A 23,882-nucleotide genomic window follows, 5' to 3' on the forward strand; every position below is an offset into this window, starting at 1 on the left:
CAATGTAATATCTCTGATTTGATTTTACTAGATCTTATGAACATTCCAATAAAAAAAGGGTTTCTTGACCCAGGTTTTTTGTAGGACCCATGTACACAATTCCAAGTTCATGTGCATTTTTCTTGGGAGAAGATCCTAACACTCATCAAATTCCATGAGGAGTTTATGACCAAAAAGATTAAAAACTCCATTGGTGAGTTTCCATATCAGGAAAAACAATTACCAAACTTTTGTTATTTTTCAACATGGGATTTTTTTTTGTTTCCAACCTTTATGTGGTTACTTGACTCTCCTTCTAGACAATGTTACAGGAAAATGTTAGTTTGCAAGTTTCTTTGAGTCATATTCTTTAAGTGCACAGGAGAAGTTAACTAGGCTATGGATTATCATAATACTATTATCAGAAATTGAGTCAAATGTACTTTTTTTTAAGTTAGACCTTTAAATAATAAATAGGAGAATGATAAAGACGTGAATAGATCCATGAATTGAAGAAAAATTGAAGAACCCTTCACCTTCTTATGCCTTAAGCTAGATTCAACTCCCAGTTACCAATTAGATTCTTCAAGTACCCAGTTGAGTTTTCCCAGGATCTGTTGACCACTGAGTTAACTTACCTACCTGAGGATAAAGGATTTGATACAGGTTCTAGTTTTATTTTGCTTTATTGTAGCACCCTTTGAGATCTTACTTCATATTATTCTTAACTACCAAAATATTCTCACATGAGTCATTTGGATTGCTTAAGTAGTCATCACTTAATTGAACATTCATATTGTTAAAGCATTGGAAGTTAGAAAAATGCTTAAGAGCTTAATACCTGACCAGAAACTTAAGATCAATTCATCTCATTTTTAATATTTAACCTGTAAGTTGATGATAACGGTACTGTTTTCAGTTTAATTAAATAAAGACTTGTTTTATATAACTGGCTTCAGAAATTTCTGTAATTCTAGTGGGTTAGAGTTAAAGGGAAAAATTACAAATTAATAGTGATGAAAGATATGTGAATGGATGCATGAATTGAAGAGAAATAATACAAGACACTGAAATATGGGTTATCCTTCACTCTAAAGATGGAAACATTTCTAAAATCTCTTCTTTATTTTGAGCCACAGCATGGACAGCAGCAACAACACAATACCCTGCACAGATTTCTTTTCTTATATTTTACAGCTAGCCCAAATTTTTCTTTAGTATTTTTAACATATTCTTTTGTACTAGTCACTATCATCTCAATATTGTTGATGCTTTCTCCTTGTTCCTCTACTAAAAGAGATATCTGAATGAAAAGATCCCTTAAATCCTTTATTTGGTTCTCCAAATTAACAAGTTCCTTGTGTCTCTGTTCAATCTCTGAAAGCTGTGCTTTAGTGATATTGATTTCTGTAAGTAAGCTTTCATTAAAGACTTCCCATTTTCCTTGATGTAGCATATCATTTACTTCTTCTTCAGGTACCTCTTTTCCAGCAACTTCAAGCTGACGGAGGATAAATGTCTTGCACTTCTCTTGCTTTGCTGCTATTGTGTCATTGTATATAAACATGATTTGCTGAAAATGGCGGAACATTGCAGCATGCTGAGATTTAAGTATCCTTGTGACCACTGATGATGGACCATTTTCAACCTCTGACTTTTTAACTTCTCTAACTAAATCATCCAAACTTCTGTTAATGTGTTCTGCTTGGATTTTTATCTCCTTTGTAATGCTAGACTCTTTCTTAAGTAGACTAAACCTTCTCATTGAAGCCACCAGACTTTTTTGTTGTTGCCCAAATTTTTGAACGTTATCTGCCAAATTGTTAATACTCTCCTGTAGTTTCTGGATTTCATGTAGATGTCTCTCAGCTACAGGCTCTCTTTCATAAATAACAGCTTGCTGCAGAAACACCCCTTGTTCTTCTGCTTCTGCAGTTGACCTGTGACTTTCTCTAGAAAGTTCGATTTCCTTTGTTCTCTGCTTTAGTTCTTGAAGTCGGTCTTTCATCTTCCCTTTCCTCCTAAGAAGCAAAAATGATAAAATGATTGTATTTGAATAGAGAGAAACTTGATATTTTTTCACAGTAGCAGCTGATTTCACATAGCTGTCTATCTCCCAGCAAAAATTCTCCTAGTTTTCTAAAAAGAGGCTAAAAAATTAGAAAAATCAAGAATTTCCTCATAAAAATCATTGAAATAGGAAAAGTAATATAAAATAATTTATAAATTACTTTACATAATGTGGGGCTGCTATGAGTGCCATTTAGTTGAGGGCAGTTGCTGAGAAAGCAATAATAGAGATACAGTTGCCCAAGATGAGTTCTTTATTGTCATGATACTATCTGTCACATGATAGAATTTTTTTGTTTTGATAAAGGGTGCTATTGATCATATCTTCAACTTTTAGGATTAATATTTAGACTCCAAAGTGTTCTTACTATTGGAGCTACCGCCTCCACTGTCTGTGTAATGTTAAAATAATACTCATTTTGCTAAATATACGTAATTCTGTTAAAACCATTGTAATGACAGGACAGACTCCATATGAGAACTTTAAGTGATATAGATAATATTGAACTTAAGTTTTCTGAGGCCTTTGGATTGATTAGCATATTATTTGACATAGCTTTGTTTTCTTACTCATTGCATGTATATGAAAACATATTCTTGGTTTGATTATGCTGATTTCTCATTCTTAGCATTCTTTTGCAAAGATATCCAGGCTCTTTCAGAATAAAATGTATATCAATTTGTGTTAAGTGATATTTTTATAAACATCAGGATATATTTATATAAACTCTTATTTGGAGATTACTAATAATATTGACATTTATCACATCCTATTTTGGTGTACACAAAAGTCAAATTGATGTATGTAATTTATATATAGTGATATTTAGAGATATATAATGATAGGTATATATATAAAATGAAGTGAATAAAAAACAATTAAAATGCTTATTTTCACAAAGAGTCTGGATTTTAGAAATGTCTTTCATGACATTTTTGAAGATAAGAAGAGGCTGTTTGGGAGTATAAATGGCTCACTGGACCACACATAGTATTAGTATCAACCAGAGAAAAAGGTCTCTGATATGATGCTGTTATGTTATGGTACTCAGTGTTTTATATGTTTATGGATATATTTTTATTAATGATTTGGGTGTTGTCATAAAAGGTATACTTACCAAATACGTGGATGGTGTAAATTTTGAGGGATCTTTAGTATATGTATGTACAGAGTAGGGGATTCAAAGACTAAAATAGTGTGGAACACTTCAGTAACAAAAATATATTCAACAGAAATAGATGTAAAATATTTCACCTAGATATACAGAAAAACATCTTCACATCTACAAAATGGAAGACCCTTGGATTCACAACAGTGTTTATGAAAGTATTGGAGATTTTAGTTAATTACAAAGTTTCTATCAGAACTATCACAATAATCATTATGCTTTTATGAATAATAGTATGATGTGATGTCTAGACAGATGAAGAAAGATATTCGTTCCTCCACTTCTTTGCTATTCAGAGCAAATTGTGGGGCGAGGGCTGTATGAACTTCTGAGCATGTTATTTTGAGATGGAAATTTATAAATTAGGAATTTCTAAACTAGCATGGAAAGAGTGAGATTGGAAAACCCTACCAGATGGAGAATCATTGAAAGAATTAGAAATATTTGTCCTATAAAAGAGAAGATGTAGGGAATATGTGCAACTATCTTCTAAAATGTGAAGGTCTGTATACACGAGGGATTAGACTTACTTGGCATAGCTTCAAAGGGCAGTGGGTGGAAATTACATGAGAGAAGTTTGATTCAATATAAAGAAGACTTTTCAAACAAGTAGAGCTGTCCCAGGATGAAATAAACTGCTTCATGAGGTGGTGAGTTTGCTGTCACTGGAGATGTTCAAGATTTTCTTGAATGATGACCCATTCAAGGATGTTATAGAACTGATTTTACCTGCATTGAGCAAAAGGTTAAACCAGTATCCTGGTAATATTCCTTTGGTTTCAAAGGACTGGCATTATGTCAAATAATTATCGAGGCCTACTATATGCAAAGTTTTAAATGCTGTAGTATATATTTAACAATCTCTGTCCTTGAGGAATTTATAATTTGGGGGGAGACGGATAATACATAATTAAACAGATCAATGAGATAATTTTAGGTTTTGATAGAACAATCAGGCAGGCCCTCTTTAAAGAGATTTAGCTATGAGGCTAAATGTTAAGAAGCCAAGCAGCTGAAGAGCCATGTGAGTGTATTCTGGGTATAGGATATGGCTGCAAAGGCAATGAATGAAACTGATATGTTTTAAGAATAAAATGAATGCTTGTGTCGATAGAAATTAATGAGAGGAGTAACACCAGAGGAATGAAGTTGGAACTGGAGGCAGGGACCAGACACTAAAGGGCCAAAATAAGGAGTTTAGATTTTATTCTAGATGCCGTGGAATACAATAAAAGGATAAATAGGGTTTTTAAAAGGTGTTGTTGCTTCTGTATAGAGAATAGTTTCCCTGGGGTGGAGGAAGTAGTTCACAGAAGAAACTTGGATGATAAAAAAAAAGTGATAAAATAAATAGGAACCATAAGGATATATTTTTGGAAGTAGAAGTAATAGGTATTGATGATTTTAATTCTTCACTAGCACTTAATATAATCATTTCTTAAAACACTTTCAAGAAAAGTGTTTCTCCTGTTTTCCTCTTACTTCTTTGGTTCTTACTTCATCACTTTCTTTTTTTCTGACTTCTTCTCATCTCCCCCACTTCTGAATATTGGAATGCTTCCAGGCTCAGTCCTCTTTTTATCCATCACCATTTTTCAGTCTCATGGCATTAAATACTGTCTGTTAGCTGATGACTCAAATTCATGTCTCCAGTCTAGACTGCTCTTAAAACACCTAACTTCCTGACAGCTCCATTTTAATGTCTGTGTCTAAAATGAGCTCCCGATCTTCCTCCGAACCCCCAAACTGCCCCATCTCAGTAAAGGGCAATGCTATTCTTTCAGTTGTTCAGACCGAAAACTTTGGAGTTATTCTTAACTATTTTTTTCCACACCTCATATCTAAACTAACAGTGCCTCATAGCCAAACTAATAGCAAATCTTGGCCAGGCGCAGTGGCTCATGCCTGTAATCCTAGCACTCTGGGAGGTCCAGGCAGCAGGATTGCTTGAGCTCAGGAGTTCGAGACTGAGACCAGCCTGAGCAATAGCGAGACCCTATCTCTACTAAAAACAAAAAAATATCTGGGTGTCGTGGTGCGTGCTTGTAGTCCCGCTACTCTGGAGGCTGAGGCAGGAGGATCGCTTGAGCCCAGGAGTTTGAGGTTGCTGTGAGCTAGGCTGACGCCAGGATGCTCTAACCTGGATCACAGAGTGAGACTTTATCTCATAAAAAAAGAAAAAAGCAAATCTTGTCAACCTCCTACAACTCTCCCTCTCCCTCTGCTTCAGTCTCACTATCTTCCTTGCCATTCTCACACAAACCAGGCATCATCCAGTCTTAGAGTTTTGGCACTTGCTATTTCCTATGTTGGAAATCCTCTTCTGCATGTAGTACATGACTTATTTCCCCAAGCCTTTTAGGCCTTGCTGAAATGTCATCTCTCTGTAAGGCTGACTTTGGTCACTCTGTCTAGAACTGCAACTCCTCTCATCTCTCTGAACCTTCCCAGTTTTATTTTTCTTAGGATTTTTCACTATTTAATGCACTATATCCTTACCTATTTTAATTTACTGTCTACTTTCTCCTCCTGATATAAACTTCATGAGGATAAGGGTCTTTATTCATTCTGATATTATCGGCACCTTGATGGGTCTCATATTTACTTGAGTTCTCATATTGAATTCTTGGTATCTTATGTTTACTTGAGCTCTTAATATGTGCCAGACACTATTCTAAGTGTGTTGTTTATTCTGGTGAGAACTTTGAATTAAGTATTGTCATGATCTCTATTTTATAGATAATGAAATTAAGGTCAAAGTTTAAGTAATTTAACCAAGATGTTAGCTAGGAGTAGAGTTGGGATTCAGATTCTGGCAGTCTGGTTTGAAGGATTCAACTCTTTACTATGCTATAAAGCTTTTTCAGTGGTGTCAGATGCTACAGAGAGATAATCCAGGGAAAGTTCTGAAAAGAGGCAATTAGGTCAGTGAAATAGTTGGGAAAGGAGCCATATCACAAGGGACAAGACCTTGAAATCTGTTTCTGACAGAAAAAGTCTTTTATAGATATTGAAAGTTTATGCAGAAACATTTGCTGTGTAAATGTATTATTGAACATTTTAAGTACTGGCTGGAAACAAATTTAAGAGTAAGTTTTTTTTGCCTTTTATATAGTGTTCTGCTATTTAATTTATGTATTTGAAATATTTAATTCAAATAGCTGGTAGTCTTTTTGTTCTTACTGATTTGCTATAGTGAAAGTGAAAAAAAATCAATCAATGCAATTTATGCAAATAAAAGACTTCTAAGCTCTTATTTGGGGTGTTGGCTCATGCCTGTAATCCTTGTGTTTTGGGAGGCAGGAGGATCACTTAAGGCCAGAAGTTCGAGACCAGCCTGGGCAACACAGTGAGACCTCATCACTACTAAAAAAAAAAAAAAAAAAAAAAATTAGCCAGGTGTGATGGTGCACGCCTGTATTCTTAGGGAGGCTGAGGCAGGACGATCCCTTGAGCCTGGGAGTTCCTGGCTGCAGTGAGTTTTGACTGAACCACTGCACTCCAGCCTGGGCGACAGAGCAAGACCTTGTCTCTGTTTAAAAAAAAAAAAAAAAAAAAAAGAGAGAGAGAGAGGGAGAGATTTCTAAGCTGGAAAGGGATTCCATTTCCCCCCCCCTGCTCACCTTTCATTCTCTATATTCTACCTTCAGAATAGCACTAACTAAAGCTAGTGGTTTTCCAAGATCTGAGGGGAAAAAAGTATATTATGAATGATATTAAACATGGAAAATTTGTGAAAGAAATATTAGTCAAGAAAGAATATCAGAGGGCACTATAGATAGAACTGCCAACTTTGGGTGTTAGGGAAGTTGTAGAGCAATATAAAACAGTAGTTATTGATCAATGTTAGGCAAATCTTTTAACAATGTATTTCTTAGCCTTTTTCCATAAAACTAGGAAATAAGCAAAATAGAGGGAATATATGTAATAGTATATGAGCATCCTATTATTTATGTCCTTTATTAAAATAGAAACAAGGCCAGGCATGGTGACCCACAGGTGTAAACCCAGCACTTTGGGAGGTCAAGGTGGGAGGATCACTTGAGCCCAGGAGTTAGAGAGCAGCCCAGGCAATGTAGCAAGACCTGTCTGTACAAAAATTAAAAAATCAGCTGGGCATGGTGGCCTGCGCCTGCAGTTCCAGCTACTCTGGAGTCTGAAGTGGGAGAATCGCTTCAGCCCAGAAGGTCAAGGCTGCGGTGCTATGATTGCACCACTGCACTCCAGCCTGAGTGACAGATCCGGTCTCTAAAAAAATAAAATAAAATAAAATAAAATGAAAACAAAACAGTTTTAATTGGGAAAGATTTTATTACTAGAGCAACAAATGAAATGTGTGGAAAATTAGATATTCTTGTTTTTTATATTTTCTCTCTTTTTAAACTATACTAAACAAGTTAATTTGTAAGTTATATATAACTTACTAAGTAATTTGTAATTAATTATATTTAATTGTAATTAACCTAATATCCTTAATTTAAAAATTCAAATTTAAAAGAAAGATAAATTGGAGAATTTTTTTAGCTTTCTAAAACAATTTACCTTGGAATTTCTTGTGAGTTTTAAATATTTGGTTTATGAGAAATTCTGCCCATTCCTATTTTACCAGTCAAGATATTGTTGATTATGCCACAATAATAACCAATTCCCAAATTTTGTGGGCTTAAAACTACAAAGATATATTTCTTGCTTACATTTTATGTCCATGATGGATTTGCAGGGGACGCTAATATCTGTCTTGGTCACCTGGAGACTTAAGCTCCCGTGGCAGGGAGAAAGAAGTACTAGAGAGTCTCTCATAGGCATTAAAATTCTATAGCGTTGATGTGATGCCATATCCCACCCGCTCCCCCCCCCTTTTTTTTTTTTTTTGCAACTCCTCAGCTAAACTGAAAGCAGTGAAGTATAGTCCTCCTCTGTTTCCCAAGGTAGAGATGAAGCTGGTCTCTTCCACTCCCAGTGAATATTCTAATTCGATTCCAGAAGAATCGTTACAGGTTAAATAATCAATTTCTCATTTTTCTTATGGGGAAACTGAGGATCAGAAAAATTAAGTGTCTTGCACAGAGTCATGGTGAGCATATTTGTAGTACTAGTATGATAAGACAAGCTTTCTGATTTCTAGACCAGTGCTTTTTCCATTATATATAGTATAAATTTATTAGAATGTATATATTACATAAAGCTGGTATTATCTACATGCTCTTTTGTATATAGTATTTTATCAAATATTTGATGATTATGCTGGTACAGATATTTAAAAACAGCTAAAAACATTGGGAAGTAATTGTGGAAACTTTTTCTCATGTGGCAACTTTGTGAAAGCAGAGTTACCACCCGTAATTTATTACATACCTCTGAATAAAGAAAGACTATTCTTTTTTCCGGTGTAGAGGGAATTTGATGTGAAAGTGAGTTGCCTTAATGATTTATCTTGAATAACTTCCAACTATTCATTTTTTGGCTTAGTGTTATTTATCACTTCCTTATCTATATGCTCTTTCTGGTATTACCATATTGATGCTGAAAATAAATTCCTCCCTAGAATGTTGAAGATGTCATGTCACATTCGATATAGCTATAAACTCTTTTTATTAGCTTTTTTAAAATGTGATTTTTTCCCCTTCAGATTAATAATACTTTTACACAGTTTAAGAAGTCAAATCACTTAAAGGTTTATAAAGATAAATATCTGACCCCTGTTTACCCTACCACACCCCATTTCCAGATTCCTTTTCCCAAAGGCACTCATTTTTAGCTCCTTAGGTGTATGGTGCCTCTAAACTACCCATTTCTAACAAATATGCTTGTGTAAGTGTTTCTGTGTTTTTAGTTTTAGATATTATATTGAATTTCTGTTATGAAATATGTAGATTTAACTTTCTCTTACACCTCCATCCTTCCCTCAACTTACCTGTCTCAATATAGTTGTATCACAATTTTTGGTTAATCAATATTAGATTTTCATTATTGTGACTACCCAAATATTTATAGCTGAGTCACATAAGGTGCTCTGGCTATATTTCCTTTCTCAAATGATTTTTTTTTATTGTTTCTCAGTTTTTTCAATGAGTAGAGATAGAAAATGAGCATTTTAAAGAAAACTTTTTATTGATATATTTATATACATACAGAAAATGCCCAGAACATAAATGTATATAGTATGATGATTTTTATAAAGTGAATACATCCATGTAACCACCAGACAGATCAAAAAACATGTAACTTTTCAATTTCTCTTGAAATTATTATCAGTGTTTTCCAGTTGCTTAATTTTGTACATATGCATCACTAATTCATTCTAAAATGGAAAATATCCTCTTGATATGTTTAAATGTAGAATATATTTTTATTTAATTTTATTTTATTGTTTCATCTTTTGAGGCTTCTTTCCTTGAACCCTCCAATGTGACCTGGTTGTGTTGGAATTGTTTTTTCTCCTTTTATATTGTCTCCTGATTTTGGTTTCTCATCTTCTTTGTTGGTTTGTCCTCTGATTTGGGAGTATAACATAGCTTCCTTTCAAAATGCAAATGTGATAATAACTTGCATTTCTGAAAATGCTTTTATTCTACCCTTATACCTGAATATTATATTTCCTGTGCATATAATTTTCGCTAAGAAATTATATTCCCTTAAAATTTTGAAAGTTTTGTTATTTTGTCTTCTAGCTTTGTTGCCCTTGAGAAATCTGCCATCTGATTCCTGATATTTTGCATAAGACCTGTTTTTATATTTCCTTTCATGAAATTCTTGCCCTTTTTTCTGTATTTCTGGTGTTCTGAAATTTTACAATAATGTGAATTAGGGTGAGTTTTTGCATTTATTTTCTGTACATTTAGTGAGTTGTTTCATTCCAGAAACTCAAGTATTTAGATATTTAGGGTTTTGGGATTTTGTTTTTGTTTTTTGGTATAATTTCTTTAAGAACTTTATCTTCTCCATTTTCTTTACTTTTCATACATTAAGAAAATTAAAGAAACAGTTCAATCCAATAAAGCCAACATCTAAATAAGAGAAATTTTAAAGTGACTTGCCGGAGGCCATTCAGCTTATAAGTGACAGAGCCTACTTGACATATGTCTACCTGATCTGTTCTCTTTCCCCTATTCTGCAGTGAGTAAAAATAGATTATCCTAGTGAAATGTACTATAAATGAAGTTGATCTACAACAAATATTGTATTATGTTATTAGCATAAACACATTTAAGAGAAAAAGAGTTTAACAGGAGATAATACAGCATATCAGATCTAAAATAATTCTGTTGTTTGCAACCTTATTAGTATCTTTAAATATAATCAGACCAAATTGATCACTGTACAATATAGAAGAAAAAGAATTAGTTTGGATCTCATAGACCTATGTCACAGACAGTTTCTAAGAAATTTTGAATCCTATCCTTGGCACCATGTGGAGATTGGGATTCTGATATTTTCTTCTGCTTCAGGTCATAGTTACAATCTGAAATAGGGTAGACGGGAAGTGAGGTGCACTTCATTCCTATTTATGTACATAGATTTCAGTTTCCTACTCTGGCACTAGCTTGTCCCTATAAATTCTTATAGCTACTGTGTTTTTGTTTTTTTTCTTTTTCTTTTCTACCTAAGTCTTTTTTTTTTTTTTTTTGAGACAGTCTTACTCTGTTGCCGGAGCTGGAGTGCCGTGGCGTCAGCCTAGCTCACAGCAACCTCAAACTCCTGGGCTCAAGTGATCCTCCTGCCTCAGCTTCCCTAGTAGCTGGGACTACAGGCTTGTGCCACCATGCCCTGGCTACTGCCTAAGTCTCAGTGCATATTAGCTGCAATATTTAAACCAGATACACTATTTTTTTTAACTGACTTGTGCTCCTGATATTATGGGGAAAAGAAAGAATAACAGTGTTAGAAACTTAGTGGAGGGAGAAAGAAAGAGAGAGAGAAACCACTATTAGATAAAACAGATTTTGATTTCGTATATATGAGAACTAAGTCCTATCTCATGTTTATATAATGGCTACATAGCTTTTAACAATCTTTGAATGTCACATTTCTTAAGAACTACAACATCTTGAACCTTCTCTTTGGTTACATGGTTTGAAATAAATGCTGAAAGAATCCCCTCTAACATTTTTATGACTGGATAGATCTTTGTATTTTAAAAATTAGAAATAAATTATCAGTGTCACCAAAAGCTTTTTATTGAAGGATCATAGTTTAAAAAATTTTTTTAAGAAATAGAATATTTTAAATTGATATTGAACACAGTATACCTTTGCAAAGTGCCTTTGGGAAGGTGAATTTTACTGCAACTGATTTTGGAAACCAAGATATTTGACTCTGACCCCTATAAAGGTTGTCTTTTCCTTTTTGTCCTTGGAAAAACAGTTCCCTGAAGGAGTGCCACACTTTTATATTTGAATAAAAGGTACTTTAAGGAACTCTTTAAAATATATTAACATGTATTTTGTGTTCATTAATCTTAATAAAATTACCAGCAAAAAGCAAATAAATATTCTGCCTTTTTTTTTTTAAAGATATCTATATATTGTTGCTATTAAAGGAAAAACATGGAAATAGAATAGGGTTTCCTTTCACAGTTATATGTCATGGCATGCATATGATATAAATGATGTTTAAAGTCAAATATAAAATTTATGTTATGTTCATCTTGGTTTATGGATCCTATATCTTCATTTATTTCTTTTGAACATTTAGAGTCCATTTATGTTAAAGATCCTTTACATTATTAGGTTATTTCTGATTTCTCAGGAATAAAATTCCTTTGTTTGCGATAGCCACTCACTGGGGCCACTCTCTTGGAGATGGGCAAGTATATTTGGTGAACTTCATCAGTAGTTTATCTTTATTGGGGTATTATACAGAAATTTTCTGAGTGCCCTGCTAAATTATGGATATACTCTGAGGCTTTTTTTGTTGTTGTTGCTACTAGGGCCCCGTGGAGTTTTCCCATCGTAGCCCAGGTAGTGTAAATATAAGTCTCATTTTTCTCTAGTGATTTTTATTGTTGGAGTAGATATCTCACTTCCTGCTGTAATCCTGGACAAGTCAACAGAAATATTCCTGTCTTTGTGTACATATTGTTTGGTTTTTCTTAGGTTCACTACTTCATCTAGGAAACTCAATTTTAGTTCCTTATAACACACAAATTATAAACTTTAGCTTTAGAAGGTAAAATATTTGCTTCTAGTAGCCCAGTGGAGTTAGTTTTACTTACTTCTTTTCACTTTGGCTGTATGTTTCCTCTTCATTTCTGGCACTTGGATATTTCACTTTCTTACTTTAAAATTGAATAATGTAGTTTAAAAGTTTTTTATAAATTTAATATTATATCATACATTTCTGTATATTTAGAGTAGGAAAGAGCAATTTCTATATCTGCATTATAGTCATAGTTGATTATCTTTTCAGAGTTAACGTAGTTCAGAAATGTTCCCTCAAATCCTTGTTCATCTGTGCAGAAATTTACTTAATGTAGCTATTCAGATGCACTTATGTGCTGTATGTAAATTACATTTTCTAGTAGTTGCATGCTCATAACTGTATGTATAACTTTCCAATTTAACTTCTTGATCTCATATCTTCAGAAATTAGAATATCAGGCAAAGTGAGACATCTAAGCATATTAGAATTTAAAAGTTGGAAGAGACAGAGTGCATGTAGGCATAAAATGTGAAGCTCATAGTTGTGAAATCATTAAATTGCTTAGGCTAGGTAAAATTGATGAGATCACTATTTTATGCAGTCTTTTCTATACCTTAAATTTATTTTCTTAATGTTGGAAGAGTTTTATACAAATATGAATCATCTTTCAGTATGTTTAGCTTCCAGCATTGCTATACAGTTTTGAATTTCACTAGCAATAATTGACAGTGTCTTTGAGCTTAAACATGATATTTGAAAAAAGAAAGTTAGAACACTAATTTGTACATATAATCAACTTTAACATTTGTTCTGGGAAATAGAAAAGTAAACTTGTGTGACTCAAATTACATATTCTTTACCCTACTGCAGACTGAAAATTCCTAGAAATGGAAACATGAATAAAAATTACCTAGTGCTTTAAGAAATATGCCCTGGGATAGATACTTAATGTATTTATAGATTTTTTTTTTTAAGTAAGCTATACTTTATATAGTTACTATGTTGATTAAATAAAATATTTCAACAAATAAAACCAGGCTTTACCCAACATAAAATATTCTTTTGTTTTTGTATGTGAAGTTAACTTGCAACATTTCCCTAATTCAAGTGAAAAACAGAGGATCTTGATGTAATATGAACCTCTTTGGCTATAAATAAGGGCAAAATAGTGGCTTCTAAAAACAAACTAAAAAATTATTACAGTTTGCATATATCGTCTAATTTTGAATTCTCTAACATTTTTTAATGCAATCTTTCAAAGCTTTTTTTCTACTTTTAGTGTAAAGAAGGTATTAAATTGACTTGTTTAATTTAAGATCACTTTTTTGGTAAATATAAGATGTGTAATTTTTGAATTTTCACTTATTCAAATGAGCTGTATGTACATAAAATGATTTTTGTATTAAATTTAATGCTACATAGCCATGAAGATAATATGTTCTAGGTATTACATGGCCAATTCTCAAATCCACCCTTAAAAAACTTACAAAAGTTATTGTTACTTTATTTTGAAATGGAATATTTGTTAAATTCTAACATGGTAACTTTGAAAGTACCTGACCTATCTATATGTTGCATTAAATGATACTGACTTAAATTTTTCAAACTATCACATCAATGTAATGTTTATGTTAAATTATATAATTTAAATATTTTTAATATATTGGCTGAAACATTAAAACAATCACTGAGTATTTTGATATTTTAACATACTCATGGAAACATTAAAAAGATGACTAATCCTTTTACAACAGGATTATTTTCTAATTTCCTCAAATTAATTTTAGAAGATTCTGGGAAATAACAATGAAGCAATTAATTAAGACCATATAGAAAATTATCTCAACTTTAACATTAACATTAACTCAACATTTTTACATATGTGCCAAATTTGGGTGTAAGCTTCTTTTCAGAGTTAAATGTAAAAGTGTTGTCTAAAGTTAAGCACAGTATGGTTAATTTATAGTCTGTCTATAAAAGGAAGAATTTTAGGTTTGTTTTCATAGGATCTGACTTTCCAGTGTTAACAAAATGAGAAGAGAAGTTACTTTTTAAAGGACTTAAAAAAATTTCTTTCCTCTAAAGTTGATTTTTGTGGTAGTGGTCTATTTTCAAGAGTTTTACACCCAAATCCCAGTCAGTATGTAAGTAGTATATATGAACAAATCAGCTGCCTATAGCCCTGTCCAAATCTGAATAAAACAAGTAACTTTCATTATCTATGGAGCTATTTTTAAATGTACACTATAACCAGATTTCAGTCTGTGGACATCTCACGTTAAAAAATACAAAAAGACAGTACCTTTCTGTCTTGTTCCTTTTGTTGGTTTTCCACCTGCGGTGTTGGAGTCCTGCCTTGAGAGAAAATCTGAGTATCATCTAATGTAATGTTTTCATCAAATTAAGTCTCTATCTTATAGGTCACAAGCTAATTTCTGTATGGCTTTCACATTGTTAATTGAAAGCCAAATAATAAAGTCAAATAAGTTAAGAGATAAAGTTATGCTTTTGCTGTTAATAGCAAATGAGAACAGATTGCTTACTTCACACCTGGAGAATCCGGTTCTGCCTGTTATACACCTGTTCTTTAGATTAAAGGAAGATCATTTTCATTGGACCTAGTTGGTAACAGGAAGTCATTGTTAAACTGCCTACATAGGGTATTTGGCACAAGCTCTGCAAATCCAGTCCTACATTGTATGTAAAATACATTACTCCAAAAAAATGGGTTTGTATTTAAATGAAAGTTGCTTTCTTTTCTATAGATATCAAAGCTTGCTAAAAATACAGAATTAAATAGGAATAAGTCGGAATGGAAAGAAGCTTGGTATAAAAGCTTTTTGTTCCATTTTCTTTACAATGATTGAATTTTGTCCTATTTTAGGAAATCCCATAAGAGCCTAGCTCATAAAATCATAGAATTTCAGAAGTAGAACAACCAAAAAAGAGCTCATGTCCCCCCTCCCCCGCCCCCACTTTTTTTTTTTTTTTTTTGGAGAAACAGAGTGCACACCTTCACACCTGGCTCATTTTTGTATTTTTTTGTAGAGACTGGGTCTTGCTCTTGCTCAGGCTATTCTTGAACTCCTGGCCTCAAGCAATCCTCCCACCTTGGCCTCCCAGAGTGCTAGGATTACAGGTGTGAGCCACTGCGTTGGCTGAGCTCATGTCTTTAAATCTTCCACCCTATTTTCTTTTTACTACACCTGCTATTTTTATTTTAAAATAATTTTTTCCATGCTTTTCTGTATAGAAGAACTAAAGTTGTACAGCAATATGTTAAACCGTCTATTTATTATATCTATATAGCAATTCAAAATTATTTTTTACCAGAGGGAAATATTTATAGGAAAAATTAGAAATGAAAATTTCTCTCATACTACCAAATTCCAGATCACTTCGTTTTTTTTCTATGTGGTTATTATTTGAGGGCAAGAGGAAAGACATTTATGTTTATTCTTTGATTTAATAGTTCCACTTCCCGGAATCTGTTTCCCAAAATAAAAAATGACTCCTTTATACACTTTGTCTTCACGGCACTCTTTTTTAAAAACAAAACACTGGAAACACAGAAGTCCTTCAGTGTAGAACAGGCTGAGTAAATGATGGAATATCTATACAGTGGAGCATTTTGCAACTGTAGAAAATAATAAAGAAGATTTCTTTATACTGCATCAGTATAATTTCAGGATTTACTATTCAGTTAAAAAAGGATAGTACAGAAGAGTATATAGTATGCTAGTTTTTTGAGGAAGAAAGGGAAGGTGGATATGAATATTATATATACACGCACATACATAAACCAGTCCATAGCAATGAATATCCTTAGTACCCAAATTATGGTCTTTAAAATACCATTTCCCCCATACACTTGTTTATATTTTCAAAAAGAAATAATGGGAGGATGAACTAAACACTAATGAAAGTGGTTACCTATAGGACAAGGGAAGGAATAGGGACAAGAAAGGACAGAGATGGCAAGTAGTTCTTTTTGATTGTATCTTTTTTTATAGTTTTGAATTTTCAACCATATAACTATTTTAGAAATTAAATCTTAAACAATAAAAAAACTATCTCTAAAAAGCAAAAGCACCCAGAAACAAATGAACCTAGCTATATATCTTGATGGTGACATAACCATATGGAAAAGTATTCTTTCAAGTTATTTTAAAACTCAGTATTTACATTGTACATCTCTAGCAGAATATATCTTAGGACAAAAATAACCACAGAGAGATCTTAACTCAAATTTAGCAGTCTTATATTTAGGAATAAATATGTAAATAAATATTAATATTAAATAAATACTTAAATACGTAAATAAACATTTAGGAATAAATATGTTGAAACATATTTGTTGAAACTACTATATATAGTTGGATAAAACAAATAGTTAATGCCACTAGGAACTGTAATTTTCAGCATAAGTAAAAAGAGATACAAATAAAATTTAAGGCAGGGCTCAGTGACTCATGCCTATAATCCTAGCACCTTGGAACACCTAAGCCCTTCAGCCCAGGAGTTCAATAGATCAGCTGAGCAATATAGTGAGACCTTGTAAAAAAGTTAGCCGGGCGTGGTGGCACGAGCCTGTAGTACCGGTTACTTGGGAGGTGGAGGCAGGGGTATTGCTTGAGCCTAGAAGTTTGAGGTTATATTGAGCTATGATGACACCACTGCATTCTACCCCTGTCAAAAACAAAAAGAAGAAGAAGAAGAATATCTAAGAAGCTAAGTCAAAACTTGGTAATATTTGATTTGAAATGTAAAAATCAATATGAACTCATGATTTAAGTTTTCTTAAAAAAAAAACAAAAACAAAACCCTGTTTCCTAGCTTTGTGCACTGAAAAGGTCTGGCAGCAGTGGCATGTTAATAGCAATGTATATCCATGATGACCAGATTGTGGTCTTTAAAATACCATTTCCCTCTGAAAAGACCAGGGCTCCTTAGGGAATTGGATGATTCTGAGTCTGGAACCGTGTTTCATAGTAGAAAGCAAAGAAGCTATCAAAGACTGTTGGAGTTGTACCAAAATGACCCAGACACCCATCTGAAGGGGACTCCTTCTGTTCGTTTAGCCTCAAAAAGAACACTAACTGTAGTAAATTGAAACACATCAAATATATTTTTTAAATCCATGAGTTCATAATGATAAACCCCAAAATAAGACAAAACAAAAAGAAAAACAAAGCAATTTGATCACCTTTGGAGGTTGCTAGGACACCAATTCATTATTATAAAAATTAGGAAATAAAGATAAAGGATCAGGCTGGCGCGGTGGCTCACGCCTGTAATCCTAGCACTCTGGGAGGCCGAGGTGGGTGGATCGTTTGAGCTCAGGAGTTCGAGACCAGCCTGAGCAAGAGCGAAACCCCATCTCTACTAAAAATAGAAAGAAATTATATGGACAGCTAAAAATATATATAGAAAAAATTAGCCGGGCATGGTGGTGCATGCCTGTAGTCCCAGCTCCTCGGGAGGCTGAGACAGGAGGATCACTTGAGCTCAGGAGTTTGAGGTTGTTGTGAGCTAGGCTGACGCCACGGCACTCACTCTAGCCTGGGCAACAGAGTGAGACTCTGTCTCAAAGAAAAAAAAAAAAAAAAAAGATAAAGGATCAAACATTTATCTTGACTTTTCTCTATGAATTGTAAGAGTCATCAAGTAGTTGATAAAAGTAAATTTTTAGCAAAAATCCTGCTAGTAAATGCAGAAGAAATACAGAAGTGGAAAAGTCACTATTTCATAAACTCTTACAAAATAATGGAATTAAGCAAAGATCATCAATGTCTGCTAAAACCATTAGGCTAAAGGTTAATGAGGAATTTTATTTTGGATGAATCAGGCTAATTCTAAATCCACTGATCAATTTTAATATCACTACAATAGAATATTATATAAAAGTGATATTATATACCTCCTAAGTACCAGCACCCCCTATGAAATACACTTGTCAAAAGAATTCAATCTGAAATTCATCCAGCCTCTATATCTAACTACAAGATATAGGAAATACAGGGTATGTATGTTAAATGAGCTCATGAGGAAGATATCTGCCAAATCCCAAACATGGGAAATTCTAAAGAAAAATGACTATTTTACAAATAAATGTCATGAGAGGAAAAGGGGTGGTGGTGTTGAGGTGGGAAGGGTAGATAATACAGCTTCAAAAAGAAGTAAGTGGTAAATTATATGTAATGTATATCTGGTTTAGATTTGAATTTGAACATAACACTTGCAAAATGATATTGGGGAATATTGAGTGACTTGAGTGATACTGAAGACTTACTGTTAATTTTGTTAGGTGTAATAGTGGTATTACGGTAATGTTTTTTAACATTTGGGTGAAGTAATATGACTGGGGGAAAAGTAGAAGGTATGTGAATGAGCAAGAATGACACAGTTTTGATAATTTTTAAAGAAAAGTGATGGGGTTCATTATATTTATTATTCTGTATATTTAAAAATATATATTTTTGCCTAAAGAGTCTATCAAACCTTGACCAAGACATTATTTTATTAAACTTTTTGACCTATGCCATGTGATAGGCAAATAGTGGTATATTGTGATAATTCCTGTTTTTCTTTAGAACTTATTTTGGCTTTCCTTTTTTTGGTCTCTAGTTTGTCCATAATTGAGTGTAATTCTTTCTTTCTTTCTTTTTTTTTATGCCCAGTGCTATGTCAAATAAATAAGAAGTGGTGTAGTGTCTTTAGTAAATTGCACATTTACAGGGACATATTCACACATTAGAAATGTAAATAAGCTCAAATATTACAAGCTCAGAATAAATATTTGAGCATTTAAAAAATGATACAGTTTATATTTTAAGAAAATAAAGACATAATTTATGGCTATGAGTTGTGGAAAACAGTCCACTTTTTTTTCTATTCTGTAGCTTTTTTGTTGGCCTATTGATCTATTGCTTATGCTTTGTTGATACTTCCCTTTATCTGATTTCCCTTTTATAGACCAATTTTATTTTAGCAATAATAAATAAAAGAAAATGATGAAATTGATACTACAATAATTTTTAAAACCAGTGTGTTCTGTAATCAGTAGATTTAAAACTTGAGAATAGAAGAATGTCGTCAAAGTATCTTTAAGTTGCCATCAGATTATATATTTGCTCTAAAACTACTTCATTTGTCTTTCTAGGTTGGCAAATAAACAAGACAAGGAAGGGGCTTTAGGAGAAGCTGATGTGATTGAATGTCTGTCACTGGAAAAATTGGTCAATGAGCACAAGTGCCTATGTCAGATAGTAAGTTTTATTTTTTTTCTGCCCTTTGAAATAGGTTCAGTATAACTTAGTTTTTATAAAGGTAATAGCAGTTAGAAAGCAATCTTTCAAAGAATTTTTTTTCTTCTCCCAGGAAATCACACTGTCACTGTTCTGTTGATGTGACTTAATATCATAATACTTATTTTCTATTTGATTGTTACTGACTTCCATAAACTGTCCTTGCATGGTTTTACAGATTTTCACATTTGTTTTTTGTTTAAGGTATTGCCTGATACAATCTATATCTATACCCATACATCATGGTATGAACTTTGTAAAATGGAAAAGAAAAGTATAATTAATAGAGATTTATCATGAGTTTTGAAAAATCATATCAGGAGAGTTGTCTCACAGTCTGTTTTTTTCCAGGTCATGCTTAGTGTTTTACTTTATAAAATAAACCATGGTATGAACCCTCTAAAAACACCTACTTGTATCTTCCAATCTCCACCATTCCCAAACATCAGTTCCATTCAGTTTCCTCCAACCCCAAGCTGACCACTTTGTTTTCACAAGTTCATACCTTCCAAATGTTTTAATAATGAATAAATGTTAAATATTGACTTTTACTATTACAGAAAGGGGAAGTCACACAGTCTTAAGGAAGATAGACAAAGGATTTAATCATTTATCCTAGTTCCATAAAATAATCATTAGGCTGTCAGTTTTATGAATGTTTACTGCTATAGATTCTAGTATAAGGAATTAATTCTGGGGTATTTTTCTTATGGCAGTTCAATTTTGTCTTTCAGTAAGCTTGTTTAAAATTATAACTAGCAGTGTCAACTTCTTTTGTGAAAATGTCTCTAGTAGCTTACAGATATTTGTAAAATATTTCCATTCTAATGTACTGATGTTGGTGATCATTGCAAAGGTACGTTTTATAAGTTAAGTAAACAGATGCTCCATATCATTCATTTAAATGGCTCAATTTTGATTTGCTAGTAATTTTATTGAATGTTTTATGGATAGATTTGTGTGGAGAACTTTTAATCTTTAAGTCAAATAAATTTGTCTTTTAGGAACCTTGTTCAGCAGTCTTGGGATATGGAAAGAAAATTGACAAGTCCATTAAAAAGGGCCTTTATTGGCTGCTACATATTATTGCAAGAGACTTTGAGGCCTTAAATGAACGCATCCAAAAAGATACAGCAGAACAGCGTGCTCTTGAGGAACAAGAGAAACGTGAAAGGGCTGAACGAGTACGAAAATTACAAGAAGAAAGGTAAATAGATTAATTTTGTACCACAGTGCATTTGAAGAGTCAAAAACAGGATAATTTTATGAATGATTTGCTAGTTTTGTCTATTTAGTTTCCTCTTTCTGTATGAATGAAGACACCAAGTAGATTTGCTATTTCTATGGATCTTTATGCAAGTTTGGGTGATAGATTTCTAATTTTCCTGCTGGTACTATAGTAATTAAATTTACTCTTATATAGTAATAATTTCCAAGAGTTTTAAATATTTACCTCTTATTTCTTATGGGTACCATTAGTGCAGTGGTTCTCAATGTACAGGGTGATTTTGCCTGTCAGGGAACATTTGGCAATGTCTGGAGACAGTTTTAGTTCACAGCTGTGGGGAGGGGTAGAGTGCCACTGGCATCTGGTGTGTAGAGGACAGGGCTGCTGCTAAACATCCTACCATTGCACAGGACAGTTTTCCACAACAAAGAATTATGTGGCTCAGTATGTGAATAGTGTTGAGAATAAGGAACCTCTTTAGTCTCAGCAAAGATAGAAGGTGAGCTGTTAGAGAATCATTCAACTCAAGCAAAATCTGATCCAAAGTTGCCTTTCATTTACCTAAGATTGGCCTTTTATGTGATTTAACATAGTTGCTGCCCAAAAGGCAAGAACCCACTACCCTTGGTGATCCCTTTGTGAGGTGCTTCCTTATATTGTGAAGGAAATGCTCTGAGAACTGGTATTTTTCAGAGGTAGGAGTTAAAGGAAAGAAATATTTATAGAGATAACTCTTCACTTCCCAAATGTTCAATACTATGAGCATGTCTTTCAAATAGGTCTCTCTTGATATTAAAGAAAGAATGGGGTGAGTAGTTTTGGCGTCTGCCAATATGGAGAGTCTTTGGTTTTCAATCCTATTGTATATTTTCATGATTTTTAAAGCTAAAGCTCAGTATAGCCAATCATTCTTGTAAGTATACCTTTTATATATTTATAAAAATTAAATATATGGCCACACTTTTCTGAAAACTCCTTTGCTTTTTTTCACTAAAAAAAAACAACAACAAAAAATGAGTTAGATAAAAGAAATTTAATGTTAGTAATTTTTTTTAGTTTTTGCCTTTTTCATAATGATATTCTAGATCATGTATGGCAGGCTTTTCCAATACTCATTCCCCTTTTCTTCTTTCTCCTTAGCCATACCATTTGTGTTCTGAGACTTCTCCTATTGAGCTGATATTCTGTAATTAAAAGTAAATTAGTATTCAGAGAAGAGTGATTAAAAATAACCTTTTTACTTTACTAAATATGATTGGTTCAGATAGTCATTTCCAAAGTTTTTGAAAAACAGTGCAACATATGCTACATGAAAATAGTATATTAACACTATATGCCTGAAACTGCTTACTAATAAATGAGTAGCAGCAATAATAATGACTGTCCTATGAGTAGGTTCATTTACAGAGTGTTCTCACATATACTACTTTATCTGATCCTTGAGACAGTCCTATGAAGTAGTTATTTTTATCCACATCTGTGGGAAAGCTGAGGCTCCAGAATCAGGTTCAAAGATTTCTAAATCTCCAAATCTTGGCTTCCTAGGTTCAGAATAAAAGGATATACATGTCCATCTAGAACACAGTTAATTGATATCATGACAGTGAACATCCACATTACTATACTATACTTATAATCTAGTTAAAGATCCACAGTACTCACTTTCTGTCTTTGGCTGCTTGTTTTAGTAACTTATGTATGGGACAACATTAACTATAAATCTCAGAGATAGTAAATGTTTCAGTGGTAACTAATACGGAATTATTTAATCTGAATGATACATGGCAAACTTATTTTTATAGCCTCTTATACTATTATGCAAAGCAACAGTTGTTATCTAGTTATTCAAATATGATACACAACTTGATAAAATCTATCATTTTATATTATTACTGATCATATATTTCTAGAGAATCAATCTATAGATGCCTTGCTTTTTTATTTATTTATAATAAATGAGAAACATGTTTGTGTAGAAACATGTTGAGTTAAAAGAATGTTTTCCCAGTTTTATTTTATAAGAGGAGATATAACCCTTAAGAAGAGTGTTAAAAGAGGATTTCTTTATTTGTTAACATTAGTAAAGAGGACAACATTGATTTTTAGAGGATAATTAATAAATTGAACAATATACACGCTTGGCACATGGATAATTAATTTTCACCATTGGCAGTAAGAAGTCATAGGAAATGTCATTTTTGTCAGCATTTCTTTTTTAAAAAATTCAAATGATTAATCTTTACATGGGGCTAGATGCATATTTCCTACATATAGATTTCTGAAATACTGTCAGTAATTAAAGCCATGTCTACATGTTTAAATTATTAAGTTTAATACCCTGAAACCTATGGCAAATTTTCTTAAACATGGCTCAATACTTTGTCAAAAGGAATTTCATTTTTTTTCCCTCAAACAATAGAAAACAAAGAGAAGAGCAGGCTGAACTCGATGGAACCAGTGATTTGGCTGAGTTGGACCCAGAACCAATGAATCCTTTCCAGCCGATAGCATCTGTAATCACTGAGGTATGAATGGTGACAAATGTAATTTTTATATCTTAAATTATGAAGTTGGAATTTGGGAAAGGAGGCGGGGAGTTGGGAAAGGAGGCAGGGAAAATAGAAGTCATTCTACAGAAATGATTTCTAAAAGAAATTAAAGGTGAGAGACTGATGAAAAGTTTACTGCTTTTTTTTCTCTTCAATTTACCTTTTTATATAGTGTAAAAAGAGAAATATGACTTCAGAATTAAATGACAATGAAAATAAAGGTTGACTGTGGCAATTATTATAGTTACTGTGTTGATAAATCTATTTTTTATCATTTTTGTCATGTGATATTAACGTATTTATTCTTGTTTACATTGTCTCTTTCTGTATTGCTCTTACTGTCCTTTTGCAACAATATTTATATATTTATAATACATTAGAGTACATAAACAATTTCTTTTTTTTTTTCCTTTTCTTTTTTCTTTTTTTTGAGACAGGA

General features: G+C 32.8%; 3 protein-coding genes across 5 annotated transcripts in view; 1 reads left to right on the forward strand and 2 right to left on the reverse strand.

Annotated features, from left to right (window-relative positions):
• The window catches only part of PROS1 (protein S), a 218,026-nt gene that overhangs the window by 123,500 nt on the left and 70,644 nt on the right, over nucleotides 1-23,882 (reverse strand). The gene's annotated exons all lie outside the window — the stretch shown is intronic.
• ARL13B (ARF like GTPase 13B) overlaps nucleotides 1-23,882 on the forward strand; it is a 70,892-nt gene that overhangs the window by 33,799 nt on the left and 13,211 nt on the right. For all 3 annotated transcript variants that reach the window (XM_069472468.1, XM_069472469.1, XM_069472470.1), the window contains exons 4-6: nucleotides 19,522-19,627; nucleotides 20,671-20,873; nucleotides 23,314-23,419. In XM_069472468.1, coding sequence (XP_069328569.1) covers nucleotides 19,522-19,627; nucleotides 20,671-20,873; nucleotides 23,314-23,419 — 415 coding nt within the window. The remainder of the gene's footprint in view (nucleotides 1-19,521; nucleotides 19,628-20,670; nucleotides 20,874-23,313; nucleotides 23,420-23,882) is intronic.
• Nucleotides 1,087-14,896, reverse strand: STX19 (syntaxin 19). The gene is made up of 2 exons (XM_069472467.1): nucleotides 14,662-14,896; nucleotides 1,087-2,000 (listed from the first exon to the last, which is right to left on the reverse strand). Exons 1-2 carry the CDS (start codon nucleotides 14,736-14,738, stop codon nucleotides 1,103-1,105), a joined length of 975 nt encoding a protein of 324 aa, XP_069328568.1. The 5' UTR covers nucleotides 14,739-14,896; the 3' UTR covers nucleotides 1,087-1,102.

The sequence above is a fragment of the Eulemur rufifrons genome, chromosome 7 (assembly GCF_041146395.1).
Source record: "Eulemur rufifrons isolate Redbay chromosome 7, OSU_ERuf_1, whole genome shotgun sequence".
Classification (NCBI taxonomy): domain Eukaryota; kingdom Metazoa; phylum Chordata; class Mammalia; order Primates; family Lemuridae; genus Eulemur; species Eulemur rufifrons.